A 15023-nucleotide genomic window follows, 5' to 3' on the forward strand; every position below is an offset into this window, starting at 1 on the left:
CGCTCTTTTTATTGTGTATACGAATAGCCTGTTCAGAAAAAATAGCCAGCATAACTACTATTTATTGATTTAGAGAAGTTTACATTTTTTTTTCTGGGGAAGAGCAACAGAAACTGTTAGTGAGGCCTAGTGAGTGACGAGGCCTAGCTGCTTTACTGACACCCATCAAATGGGCCCTAAATCCCTCAAAGGCATAATTATATGGTGCACACGCACTTTGATTACCATTAATGGTTTTGAAACACTGCCTTTTATAGAACTTTGTATGAAATACTTTTTATAGATATAACACATATACTGTAGACCGATATTTGCTATGCAGTCTTCTTCCATCAAACACAATTTGGCACCAGAAAACGCCATACAGCCTATTAACTTAGATGGGCTGTAAGTGTCTTACAGCTCCGGAAAGGCTTAGACGACAGCTTAGTAATCACCCATTATCCTTTTTGTAGTATAATATGTATATGTAAAGTATAATATGGGTGCACTTATTATTTTACAAGCACAATGATCCTCAAATGCAGACCTACAACTGTGCATGGTTGTACAGTATATGGATAATAGAGACAAGATCTCCTTTATAAACCATTTTTGTTTAATATAAATATCTAAATATACAGTATATTGAATTACTAGTTGGCATTTGTTTAAACGCGCTCTATTTTAAGTTCCTTTAATCTTAAAAAATAAATAAAATAAATCAGAAGACTGGAAAAGCTGATCAGGCCATCGCTTAGGGTATCCCTTGAGGAAAGTATACTTTTTTTTATCTGATCTCAACTGGAAGACAAAAGAATACCTTGAATAGGAGACGGCTGCTTTAAAACTACTTGTTGTAGAATGCCGTACCCTCTGGCAGGCAGCCAGCATTCAATTTGGACTTTTGGCATCCAAACATTTAGCAGGATATCTTCTTTTCAAACAGGAAAACAATACTGAATATGGGTTGGTTGTCGGGGTTTGTGTGATTAAAACATAGATGATTAAAGCTACTAGAGTTCTCCTGTAGATTTTGATCAAACCTCAGTCTTGAAAATGCTCAGAGGCTGAAACCGTACGAGTTCAGAACACCCTTTCAAATGCCTTCTCTTTAGGATTAACCTCTGAACACTTATCAGCATTTTCTCTCCTAAAATGTTATACTTGTAAACTTCCTTTCCAGATTTCCAATTTTAGCAATTTAAAACCTCCCTTTGTTCCATAAAAGGATCATTGGTCAGAACACTCCCTATTGAAGTTACATAGTAGATGAATACAACAAAAAACAAAGAAGCCCAGAGCTACATTCAATATGACAAAAATACAGTGAAAAAAATAAATAAATGAGAGATTATATATATATATATATATATATATATATATATATATATATATATATATATATATATATATATATATTATATATGTGTGCTACTGGAGTAGCAACTGGGCATGGCTAAATGTATTTATTTTTAAAAATGTGGCTTGCAGGCTTAAAATGCTTTGGCCTAAGGGTTTAACTAAATGACCCTTTTTCTGGAGATATATAGGTAATTCACCGAGTATTTTTGTCATATTGGATGTAGCTTTGGGTGTCTTTGTTTCATTGGTGTATACATTTAGCCACACCCAGTAAAAAAAAAAAAATTTTTTTATATATATATATGTATATGTATATGTAATTGTTGGGGGTTCATCAGAGCTTGCTGGGTATCTGTGTCTTTACATAGTAGATGAGATTGAAAAAAGACAGATGTCCATCAAGTTCAACCTTTGCTAAATTTAGATGACAGATACTTTATCCTATATCCGTACTTACAGTATTTTGATCCAGAGGCAGGCAAACAAAAAACCCCAGTGAAATATCATCCAATGCTGTCTCACAATCATTACAATTTAACATAAAACTAATTACTGTCTGAAAGAAAAGGTGATAAAAGTTGGGGATAAAAATATCTATTTAAAACCTTGGTTTCTTTTTATTGTGATGGGATTGAACACATGGAGTTAGTGTAAACAGCAATGAGAATAAATGAGATGTGACATTACAATAGCTTTCCAATCATTTGGTTTATACAATTAGGACATCATAGGAACCATTGACCAAGGGTCAAACCAACACAGCTGGTTTTGTTAATGTGCAAGAAAAAGAAGCAAACCTATGAAGCAAATTGAACTCCTGTTTGAGGGATTGCACATTTGTCTTAAATTGATACAGCATTTCTATGTAAATTGAGGCAACTTCTATATTCAACACATGTTGATCGTTTTATTTGATAAAGGAACCGCACTGGGGCGGATAAGACATTTATAACATTTTCATCTTGCAAATGTAACGGGTTTCCCCCCCCCCCCAATCTCACATTGGCCCGGGTGGTCTAACCAGTCCCCATTACGTGTTCGTGTTTGGTGGTGCACCTGTAGGCAACAGGACTCCTGAGTCTCCCGCTTGATGGTATTAGGGGATGTCATCAGGACAGGCATCTGAGGTAGTGGGTGCGAGTTCAACTTACATCATGTGCAGCGCCTCCACCTCATCAGGCTCTATGCTTCCGCAGGGAGATGGTCCTGGTGAGGAACTCCTTCTTGGTGGTGACTGCCACTGAAGAGTAATCTCACACTCACACAGTGGGGGTTTCATTAACAAGGTCATCTTTATTGTAGATTGGGATGTAGCAGACTGCCCCATGCAGCTGCCGGCTCTAGCCGCACATCTCTCCGTGCTGTCCCTTTGCCAGGTATGCCCTCCCGTATTGAAGTGGGATTCCCTCTTCTCCTAGAGAGATCACCCCTGTGCCAGGTCCCTGGTCACAGAGTGGCTTATGACAGACTTGATTGGTCAACTTGCACCACTAGGTACTGCACTAGGGTCACAAAGTGTTCCTACAATCCCTTATGCAGGAGAATACAATTTACCAGCAACTTCACATAACTGCTGGAACCACTAACTAACTGACAGTGTTGTGCCTTATATACTTCAGGAGGCAGGCGCATCCCTGATGTCACTATCCAGGGACTCAGAGCATACAGCCACTCCCCTCCATACATAGGGCACCTCACCAGGGTGTGAGGGAAAACCTCCATAACTACTGCTGGCATACCTGTACTTACCAGGACTTACTGCCAACAGAGAGGAAAGTAGTATACCATTATTATGCATGGCTATATAAACATAATGACATATAACATATACAATATACAATATATAAATGGCACATCAAACAAATGCCCAACCATGACAGCCGAAAGGGATCCGTGGTTATTGCCCTTTCAAGGTCAATTGTGCAGTCTGTTCCTTGTGATAAAAAGCCTCTCTTGTAATCATTGTAGATACATTATGTAACGGGTATTCCCCCACCCCCCAATCACAGATAGAGTGAATGTGAGGGGGAACCTATATGTTACCAGGTGTGGTGCGTATACCTGCAGGTTCACAGGAGGCCCGAGCCTCCGGTGATGGGAACCTGGGGTGCTTCTCTGGAACGTTTCTTCGGTCAGCGCCTCCACCTATGTAGGATTCTAGGAGTGTAGAATGTTCCCTACACAGGACCCACATATAGTAACCACATACACAGGAGTATAAGTATAACCGTTTACTATATGCAGAATCAAACATAACACAATACACATAGCAATAATAATAGTGACAGTGTCCTTCTATGACACTCACAGGCACAACTACCCGTCTTCTCACAATGCCTTAACCCCCACACCTTATACCTTCCCCAACACCGTGTACCCAGAGTCCTACGAGTCCACTTAACAGACCCAGAACCTATAGGCGGGATCAGCGCCTGATGTACCGGTATGTTGGTGCATGATAAATACGATACCTGCCCCAGTGCTCCAGGACCTGAGGCTGCAGATTCTTCACAAAGGATTTTGTTCCGAATACCAAGAGTATGGAGAATGTGAAGGAGAAGAGAGTGATTCACAGGGGCCAAATGTTGCAGAGAGGTCGAGTAATATGAGCAGAGTGTAATGACCTCTGTCTTTGGCAGCATGGAGTTCGTCGGTTATTTTAGTGAGGGCTGTTTCAGTAGAGTGAGCAGTGCGGAAGCCAGATTGTAGAGGGTCTAGAAGAGAATAGGTGTTGAGAAAATGGAGCAAGTGAGAGAATACAAGACGTTCAAGGAGTTTGGAGGCAAAAGCCCAGAGGGAGACAGGTCGATAGTTAGAAGGACAGGTAGGGTCAAGCTTGCTGTTTGAGCAATGGTATAACCGTTGCATGCTTGAAGGAGGATGGAAAAGTACCAGAGTAGAGGGAAGAGTTATGATCTGTGTGAGCATAGGGATTATAGAAGGAGCAAGAGGTTTTAGGAGATGGGAAGGAATGGGATCAAGAGAGCAGGTGGTAGAGGAAGAGGAGATCAGCAGTGACACATCCTCCTCCGAGATAGCAGAAAAAGAGTCAAGAAAGGCAGGAGGAGAGTTAGGAAGCAGTGTTGTATGGGAGGAGGCAACAGAGGGGATATTCTGACGTATGGATTCCACCTTTTCCTTAAGATAGTCACAAAGTCCTGAGGTGAGATGGAGGAAGAAGAGGAGGCAGCCGAGGGTGGTCTGAGTAGAGAGTCAAAGACAGAAAAGAGTCGGCGTGGGTTAGACTTGTGTGTGTTGATTAGTGATGAAAAGTAGGTTTGTTTAGCCTGAGAGAGGGCAGAGTAGAAACAGGACAGCATAAATTTGTAGTGAAAAAAATCTGCAAGCGTTTAAGATTTCCTCCAGAGGCGTTCAGAGGAGTGAGTGGAGAAACGCAGCATGCGTGTGTTGGAATTTAGCCAGGGTCTGGGGTTAGAAGGGCGAGGACGGCAGAGAGATTTCAAAGTATGTTGGTTCTATTGTTCTCACCCACCCCCCTTTTTTTCTGTCCCCCCCCCCTCTTGAATATAACCTAAAAACGAAATAAAAATAGTTAGGGGGAAAAAGAATAAAAAGTTGAAGAATAAATGGTAACACAATCATCTGAGGGTTTTTATGATGTAGCTAATGCTTTGTGTGGTCAGACTATCTGCATGGCATTCTCTTCCAAAGTAAGCCATTAGGAGGCCATAATTCGCCAAACAGTTAAGATCAGAGCATAAAAAACGACTAAGTAGAAAATTATAGTGTTCCAGTTGACATAAATAACATTTATTGTCCGAGGGCAGAAACGAGCAACAATTCACTTAAAGGAAACAAAATCCAGTTACATTGGCAAGTTGTTCATAGTTTCTGTTCACGTGCCCACGGAGGCACAAAAGCAGCACAGGAAGAATATCAACAGGAGGAAAGAGGATGGATACAGCACACTGTGAGATCAAATAATGCGAGCGAGAACCCCTTATTATTGCACCAGATCCAATTTATTGAAAATAGACAGAATAAGTTATGGTGGGTAAAAAAGGGACCGTACAGCAAACAAAAATACCACTTGTGAGCCCATTCACGTCACAGTCAGGTTGGCAACACTGCCTTTCCCCATTATCTTCTAGCATAGTGCTTCGCCTGCAGCAAGGGATTCTAGGTAATGACATGTAAACAAGCACATTGTGTCACCTTTGGCTCCTTATCCGTCTTAACATGGAACCCTATAAGTCTATGCCTGCCGTATTACACAGCTTTTTCAGCAGAGTCGGGGGTTAAAGACGTGCAGAGCCAGTAACCCGACACAGTAACGTTTAAAAATAGATGTTACCGGGTGGGCAGTCGTCCTCCAGCACAGCCTGAATGACTTCTGAACTTGGTCACCTGGGCAGACAGTGCTGTGTGTATAGGATTCCTAGAACATGGGACTACACACAGTTCACTATTTGAATTTTTCGACTGTAAATCTATAGTGTTAGAATGCTAAGCAAATTAAAATGAAATAAAAAAAATACAGTAATGGTGATTTGTAACCATGTTCGTGCACGAGATGATGAATAAATGCCGGTTTTGTTTGAAAAGCGTGGTATAGCATACAACAGGTATTGCATAACAGGAACAATAAAAAAGGACAATCAAATATTTTGCTAGGAATCTAGTACTTTAGTGGGTGTGCGCGACTCGCTCTAGAAATAGAAGGGATGTGCGGAGACAAAAAAAAGTGAAACAAACACATTTTATCCTAGCACTCCAGGGAACCGCGTACAAAATCGTGCACTGACCCACAGTGCCAGAATCCAGCTGGGATGGCCTATTTGGTTAAGACCTTTGTTACAGTTCGTATACTGTACATGCAAATCGTGTGCAGAGACAGTGTGATACTGTTATTTAGGTTTGCATGCAAAACAATAAAATTGGTACACAACACGCCACAACCATTATAAGTGTTTATGCACAAAGAAAGAAAAAGGAGCGCCTTGTGCCATTTATATTTAAGGTGCAAAGGTTAATTACTGTCAAATGGATAGTGGTTATATACAATTAATTACATGAACATGCGATGTCTTTGAATGTTCAGAACATCAAACAACAAGTATTTCGTTTGCATCATTAACAAGGACACTGTGAATACAGATGTGGCCGCTTCCTATGCCCGGAGCAGCGGGAAGCAGAACGTTCCAGGGAAGAGGGGGGCGGGGAGCCGTGGGTCCCCTGCCACCAACACGGAGACTGGCTATATCTCTAACTGGGAATAGCCCTTGAATATTCTGGACTTGCTGATTAGCCATGTTGTTACAGACATTTGAATGAATATTACAACACTAACGCAAAACAAATATATATAGGGTCGGAATGTCCCACCGGAGAACCAGAAAAATCTCCAGTGGGCCCACAGCCCCCCAAGGCAGGAAAAGCACCCCCCGAGCTGCCTTCTTGACAAGAGGTTTAATAATTAAACTCTGATAAGTGCAATTCCTTATTACATGTCCATTGTGAGACACAATTTGGTCCCAGTTCTGCCATTCCGCGACATGCCGTAATTAAGTATTCCGCTGGTATTTATTAAGCTCTATTAAGTCCTAAAAGCTCATCCTAGCAGAGATAAAAACGGCCACATTTATTTCACCTGCTCAAAATGGGCCTCCTACTTAAACCCTCAGTAACCACTTCCTTCCCCTTCATCAACAGGGACACATTCGATCTATGGTGGTGGGAGTCGAAAAAGCATCTGGTTAACATTTATTTATTTATAATATGTGTAAGTATATGCTACTTATAGTATGTATATACATATATACATATAGTATGTGCTACTGTATGAGTCAAGCAGACAGTTCAACCACCTGCCACACAGTCTGTACTAATTGTAATTGGTAGGCATCAGCATATAAAAACAGTACAAGTGTCAATCTTCTGTGCATTCCTGCTATTGAAGCAGTGCTGCTGCTACACAGTTTAAAGGAGCAATGCAAGCCATTGATTTGTGTTTGTTTGTGGGGTTTTTTGGTTCACAGAGGATTGATGCAAGGGGTCTGCGGAGCTAAACTCTATTAATTGCCGCGTTAATGGGTGATTCTGAGGACAGAACAGCCCTTCTGACAAGCTGCGGAGGACACACACACACACACACACACACGATATTTATTTAATCAATATATTTATTTCACTTCTTTATTGCTTAAAACGGTGTAAAGTAGTGTGCTTCTGTACACAGACACTACCCTCTCTTCCACTTAGATCAGAGAAGTAACGTGTACATATGGAGCGTGCTGGTAGTAGAATACTTGGTGCAGTTGAGTAGGTAGACGGAGTGATATTTGCCATTGCAGGAAGCGTTAGACCCCATCGTACCTCGGTGACATTGCACAACCCAAACTCATGCAGCATGTCTGTCCTGCAACGCAATGCTTTGTAGCGGCACTCTCAGCTGTGGCGTTGGTTTCCCACAGATACGGTACATACCCAGCCTTCTTACAGCCTGGCGCAGGACCATGACACCCTGTGTTCTGTAGAAATTAATTTATTCTTCTTAAGGCTGCGCTTCTAGTGCAGGCTACGGAGACAAGACCGCGTGACTTCAGCCATCGCCGTTGTAATAGCGATTCCTGCCGATAGTGCAGGAGACGAGAGGGCGGGGGGCATTGCAGAGGTGTGGCCATGAGCAGTTTTCCCTCATTGGCTGTACCGCTCACGTCGCTGACGGCACGAGGGGATCGCCGAAAATTTTAAAATCCTTTGACTACCGGCGATGGCGACAGCTCGGTCGCGGTTGCATCAACTATGGGAACCCGCGACGGACTGCATGTACTTGCTAGGTCGCTGGACGACGGCGCAGTCGCCGTAGCCAGCACTATAAGCACACTCTTACTGTCTTGGTGTTCTGCTTATTCTTCACCCGATTCCTCGTCTGACTCCTTAGATCCAGGTCACCCTCCCGGCCATGTATTGCCTCCGGTGTCAGGGGATTTCCTGAAGCCTCAGCTCCATTGGCATCTGTGGTAGCACCTTTGCCAATCCTCCTGTTCCAGCTGCGTGACATTTTGCCAACTTTTCCCCCCCTCATCTCTACAGTGCGTCTCGTAAATGCTAGACTATTAATATTAGAACAGAACCACATAATGGACCATGAACCGTAGAACCATGTCACGAGTTCAGCACTATTTCCAGGAGATTCTTTTCTGCAGTATTAAACCTTATATTTCTTAGTCCTATCACACACCTAAGCTGTGATGTTAGAGGCTCTGTAGCAGAAGACTATATCAGAGTCTAGTGTGAGGCTGTGTACTCTCCTTTTCTACTTTCTGACTCCTTCCAGTCCTCACTTCTCATAATTCAACCCTTCCACCTCCGAGACCCTCTTGGGCTGATCTACTCCTGATCAGATCTCATACTGGGGGCCTACAAATCTCCCCGTCTCGCCTCCTATCCTGCAGTCACAGCAGACGTTTCATTTCCACACTTACTCCCCAACTCTCCTCCACTCCCACACTTACTCCCCAACTCTCCTGCACTCCCCCACCCCGCCCCTCGCACCAACACTCCCTGCTCTTCCCATCTGCGCCACACAGAAAACGCGGGCACAATATGGGTGAGGGAGGGGAAAGACAGAATGATACTCAAACACACAGAAAAATGCAATCACTACCACATTAAACTTTCAAGCTGACAATGTTAAAATAATTACAATGACAAGACTACTCACTCAGAAATCTCAAATCATGCGCTCTAATCTCCCTTCATACGTTTTGGTCCAGGACAATCACTCCACCATCCCTCCCCATCTCTCTCTCCGTCCCCCATATATCGCTCTCATAAAACCACAGTTTATATACTGTAGTGTGGCTGTAAAGTGCGATTTCCCAATGTTGTGCTAATTTAACATTGAGCGGTGTGTATGCTTTGTTGCACAGATTGTGTATGAGAATTGCTTAGACTGTGCCTGGAAAATGTCTCTGTAAAGCGCAACGTAAAACTAGCAGCACTATACAAGATCATGCTATTATTATTAGATGTGATGTTATAGAAGCGGAAAAAGTCTGATCTAAGGACGATTTCACCATTTTACATATTGCGCAAATTGTCAAGTGTAATTGAAGTTCAATATAAAAAGCCCCAACGTGGCAGCTCACAACAATTTGACTCGCTCTGAACTGAACATGTTGCACTTGATAAACGGATTATCCATGCACCACCTCCCCCATTGTTAAATTTTAACATAGCCCGTCTCTCCCGCTCGCATGTGAATGGAGTCCAAGGGAACTATGGGTCAGCATGAAAAAAAGAACTGGAAAACGCAAAGCAACCGCTGACGGAAAATGGCACGGGAACAAAATGTAGAAAAATATATAAAATATTTATATTTTATATAAACTGACGGTCAATGCACCACCTCCCCATTTTTTTAAATAAAAATAAAAACTTGTGTCTTTGTCACCGATTTGTCACAAATTGTATTTGTGATGGTGATTTTAATTCAAAATCAAAACACAATTTCAGTGACAAAGAAGTGTGACTTAGAACGCGCGTGCTCGGCACCCCTCCCCCCCCCACTTTATATATTTGAACTTCCTCGTGTGTTGTCTCGGTCTGTTGTGGTGGGGTTGATGCTGGTCCTGTGCATGTGTGCCGACAGCCACTGCGCATGCGCTCACGGAGCAGTCAGTCTATGCGCATGCGCTGGCAGAGATGGACGCCTCCGCGGTTGTGCTGCTTGCCGCGGACGACTCTGCACATGCAGTAACTGTTGGTGAGGGCCGCTTCTGCGCATGCGCGGCCACATCTGCCAGCACTGACGCCACTTCCATAACATACTCCCGTCTCTTTGAAAGGACATTTGTGCCAGTAAAGAAGTTTCACTTCAAAAAGTAAAAACCTCAGACAAAAGTCTTCAAACAGAAAGGAGATTTTGTGTTTTTACATTTTGTTATAGGATTTAATAAAATATATATATTTCCAACATCGGGTTCCCGTGCCATTTTCTTTCAGCGATTGCTCCGCATTTTCCAGTTCTATTTTTCATGCTGGCTCTCACATCGGAAGCACCCACCGAAGACCGATTCCAGGATTGAGCCTGCAGTCACACTACGGAGAAACAGCTTACAGCGCCAAGTAGCAACCGGCTGCAATGTCTGGACGGTTAAATAACACCGAAGACCACAGGTTCTTCATAGGAGGCAAGTGTATGCAGGTGGTCCCCGCTCTCCGTTGTTCCATTATCCATCCAACGCATTATCTGACGTCGGAACGGATTATCCGACACTCACCACCACGGATTAACATTGGATTCGCAATCCAACGGCGGTTTGGAACGAATTCCACCGGATTAACGAGGACTGCCTGAATATTTACTCTCCTCATAGGGCCTGGGTAGATGTTTCCTTTAGACAGATGATCCAGTCTCTAATTTCATTATATATTTGAGCGTGTACAGGACCGAAAAAAAACCACTCTCGGGGAGTACAAGATAGTGATTTTCCCACTATCGGGCAGCAGCTGTAATTATGTGCATTTGCAGAAGAGAATAATGGATTGTAGATCTGTGCTCGCCAAGAATAAAATATACACTAATCAGTCCATAACCACCTGTACAGATGCAGCATGCAGATGTATTTAGCCTCGTCATACCTACCCTGAAATAAGTTCCAGTTCTTTTTGCCATACAGTTCAACATCATTTATTTTGAGTAAAAACACACCTAAGAGGGCATAACAATATTTTACAGTAAACAAATTAAAATGATATAAAATTATTGTTAGATAGGGAAAGCCAGAAAGAAGAGGCAAGTCTTACTTCGAGCCGGAAACGGTGGTAAAGTAGATAACACCTGAGCTCTGGCGACAGCGAGTTCCAGAGCTCTGAAGCTGCATACGGGAAGGCCGCTCAACCAGTGTAGGGTGCATGGAGAGTTAGACCCCCCTTGGGACCAGAGATCATGGCCAGTATCCTTCCACGGCTTCAAACGAGATGACAAATAGACAGGCCTTTGGCCTTGCAAGGTTTTTGCAACTTGAACTGGACACGGAAGATCACTGGAAGCAGGTGCAGATCGCGTAAGATGGGAGGGTTATGCTCAAAGCGAGAAACACGTCTCAGCATTCGAGCTGCAGCGTTCTGCACAAGCTGGAGCCTCCGCATCAGGCACAATGGTAGTCTGGCATATAAGGCATTCCCGTAGCCCAACAGCGTAGACACAAAGGCATGGACCAGTGACTCAAGGTTCATAGATGACAGGAGTGGACGAAAGCGCCGAAGCAAACTCAGAGCAAACCCCCCCCACCCCGTAAAAAAAACTGAACTTCATGAAATAACCTTATATGGATGGACTTTTGATAGTCATTTCATAGACACCAAGAGAGATGTAGGGCCTGACAGTGTCATAGCGTACATGAACAGGCTATTCAAGAATGTCCAGGGCCTGCAATTTTTGAAGCTGCGAACGAATGCTTATGGAGTCCCTACTGAGACTTAATAGTACACTGCAGGTGTGGGCAACTCCAGTACTTAAGGGCCACCAGAATGTCAAGTTGAGGATATCCCTGCTTCAGCACAGGTGGCTCAATCACTGCCCCAGTCTTCAACTGAGCCACCTGTGCTGAATCAGGGATATCCTGAAAACCTGACTTGCTGGTGGCTCTTCAGGACTGGAGTTTCCCACCCCTGGTATACAGCGATAACATACCCTTATTGTTGGGCTAGAGTTACTGTACATACAGTACAGCTGTAGCAGACGTTATAGCACAATGGGGTTTTACCTGCTTGGATGGAGTTTGAATAAAGTTTGTAGATTGGGGTCTTTACAATCAGCTTTTGCAAGAGGTTTAAAAAAAAACAAAAATGTCTTCCAACAGTATGACTGGCGAAACTCTAATCCTGTTTCTGCATGCGATGGTGTGCGGGCTCTGGCCACATCTGTAGCAACTTCATTAGGTGGGAGAGGTGGTCTGTAATACTAGCAGCTGGTTTTAGGATCGACTTTAATCATCTAACAGTCACAAAGCCCCCAGCTATTCAAAGATGGTCTATTTACATACTATACGAACGTAGAATTAGCAAAAAGATGAGACATTCTATAATTGGCTTTACTTTGGTAAGAACATTCTAAAGTCGCTCCAGAAATGGCTGCCAACATATGGTTTGGGATTTTATATAGTGTAAGTAGAGTCTTTGTTAGCGAATGCAAGGTATGTAAATGTCTATGTAAGTAATTAAGCTGCAGCTGCAACGAATCTCAAGTTACATCAACCCCAACAGTTGTCAAAGTGAAGAATGTCCGCCTGGTACTATTTCCCATGCACGGGGAGACAGGTAACAATATTATGGGAATGCTGGAATATCTACATGGGAATAATACATTGGCAATGAAATCATTCCCTGCAGTGACATTGAGATGGGAGGTGACAGAACGTATGACGCATGTACTGTGTGGAAGAAGTGATTTACAGTAAGGTACAAAAAAGGACCTGCAATGCAATGAAAAGGCGCATGGGTGGGGTGCCAAAGCATAGAGGTATCTGTCATGTGGCGATTTGTCCCCACATACAACGTATGTGCATATGAAGGACTAAGGGGGTGATTCTATATCTACATTCAAAAACGGCCTGATTGGCCACTTTGGAGTACATAGAAAAAGACTAAAGGTTAAAGCAAAAAGGTGGTTCTGTTCCGAATGTTACTAAAAGTACGTGTGAATTTGCTCAGACAGGAATGAGCAATGTGGCGTTGGGCGGGAGATTTGACATTTTCCCTTTACTTTGTTTGGTAAGACTCTGCTCAAGGCTGTGCCTTTCCTGCCCTCCTCTTATAAGCAAGGCCTAATCCATCAATATGCTTGATTTCGGAGCTCTGCAGAAGGCTGCCTGCTGTTTCTAATGATCTGTAACCTTTGCAATGCATTGCAGACCCTTTCAGCAACAATATGTTCAGGTTGAAGGGCTCTGCGCCCGATGGAAGTCCCCCCTCTGTCCTCCTGTCTTGCTCAGGAGCTTCACTTCTTCAATCACTATGTCGTGAGTGACTGCCTTACACATGTCGTACACGGTTAAAGCCGCCACACTGGCTGCAGTTAGCGCTTCCATCTCCACACCAGTTTTACCTTGTGTGCAGCACTGGGCTTCGATGACTACGGCAAACAGAGTGCCATCCAGTCTCAGAGAGACATCTACCCGATTCAAGGAGATGTTGTGGCAGAGGGGAATGAGCTGGCTGGTGAGCTTGGCTCCCTGTATTCCTGCAATCTTTGCCACTGTGAGCACATCACCTTTCTTGAGTTGGTTGGACTGCACCATGCTGAAGAGTTTCGGACCCAACCGAACCACGGCTGTGGCAGTTGCAGTGCGAGAAGTGTCGGGCTTCCGTCCAACATCTACCATGACTACCTTTCCCTCTGCATCAACATGCGTCAAGTGTTCGGAGGCTCCCTGCAAACTGGGATTGTGCATTTGCCCTTCAGAGAAGTCACTCTCCATTCTTTTAATATGACCCATTGCAGAACTGTCACTGTTCTGTTGTATGGGAGACATTGCGGTACTAAGGCACTTTGGCTCTGGGATGGGGTCAAGGTTCTTCTGATCACTGCAGTAACTTCGCAGCTGGAGCACCGCAGTAGTCGCTAGCCTCTGCTTGAGAGAGTATTCCGGAAGGGAGGCCTGTTTAATATACATAAATGAGGTTCTTATCAGGTTGCGCGTTGCTGTGCTCTGCTTGGCACTGTTGACATCTACGGTTGGATGGTGTCCTCTTAAACTACGTACATGCTGCAGGGCATCCAGGAGGCGTTTGGAGGGCCTTAGCGCGTCACCTGGAAAATGAGAAATTAAGGAAGGAAAGGTGAGTGCCGGATGTTTCTATGTTTAACAAAATCACAGATGGTTAAAGCTCACAGTTTTTCTACAATATCAGTATTACAACAAGAACTATTTTGGCATGTCCCTTCTGCTGCTACAGTATTCATGTGGCCCAATTATCCTATAGTACCTCTCTCTCTTTATTATACCTCTGCATCTAGTCTATCCACCTGCAGGACCTTTCTTACAACACACCTCTTTAATAAAGTATATGTGTAGCTCCGGGGTTAATACTATATATCTCAGATGCAGTGATCTGGACCCCTGGCAGGCACACTTACCAGAACACCCTCCTACTGTCTCTGTAACTTCTCCCCACTTACCATTCAGATTGAAAGCTCTTGGGGACAGGGACTCCCTTTCATATCGTTATTTCATGTATGAAGCCCATTATGTGTTACAATATTATGTCACGTGTATTACTGCTGTGAAGAGTTATGTACCTGGATGCCGCTATATAAATACAGATACAAATATAGATCTCATTTTATGAAGAAGGCTACAATTGCCGTTTACGTATACGAACTTACGAAAGTATCTGATTAAGCCCCTTTCCCTTCCTCTTACTCCTATTGGTAAGGGGAAGGGAAACAAAACCATTTTCATCCACGTACTGTAACTTTGTCCTATAATGTTTGAGTTTCCCGGTTGGAAACGGTGTTCTCAGTATTTTCCATAGAACAAGATACTGCCAGGTGATGCAGAATACCCCCCTCTGCCAGAGGCTCCTGCAAAAGGGTTAAACACGGGGGCAGTCTCTCTCATAGGAACCAAGTGAACTATTGACATTGCATATATATTATGTATACCGTGCCACCAATGTACAGTATGCAGCGCTTTATAATGGCATGT

General features: G+C 43.5%; 1 protein-coding gene across 3 annotated transcripts in view; it reads right to left on the reverse strand.

The window, feature by feature from the left end:
- Positions 1-5305: 5305 nt before the first annotated feature.
- MOCS1 (molybdenum cofactor synthesis 1) overlaps positions 5306-15023 on the reverse strand; it is a 102993-nt gene continuing 93275 nt past the window's right edge. For 2 of the 3 annotated variants that reach the window (XM_075595386.1, XM_075595385.1), the window contains one exon: positions 5306-14125. In XM_075595386.1, coding sequence (XP_075451501.1) covers positions 13248-14125 — 878 coding nt within the window. In that variant the 3' untranslated portion in view covers positions 5306-13247. The remainder of the gene's footprint in view (positions 14126-15023) is intronic. The other variant, XM_075595387.1, reaches the window with a different exon arrangement.

The sequence above is a fragment of the Ascaphus truei genome, chromosome 4 (assembly GCF_040206685.1).
Source record: "Ascaphus truei isolate aAscTru1 chromosome 4, aAscTru1.hap1, whole genome shotgun sequence".
Classification (NCBI taxonomy): domain Eukaryota; kingdom Metazoa; phylum Chordata; class Amphibia; order Anura; family Ascaphidae; genus Ascaphus; species Ascaphus truei.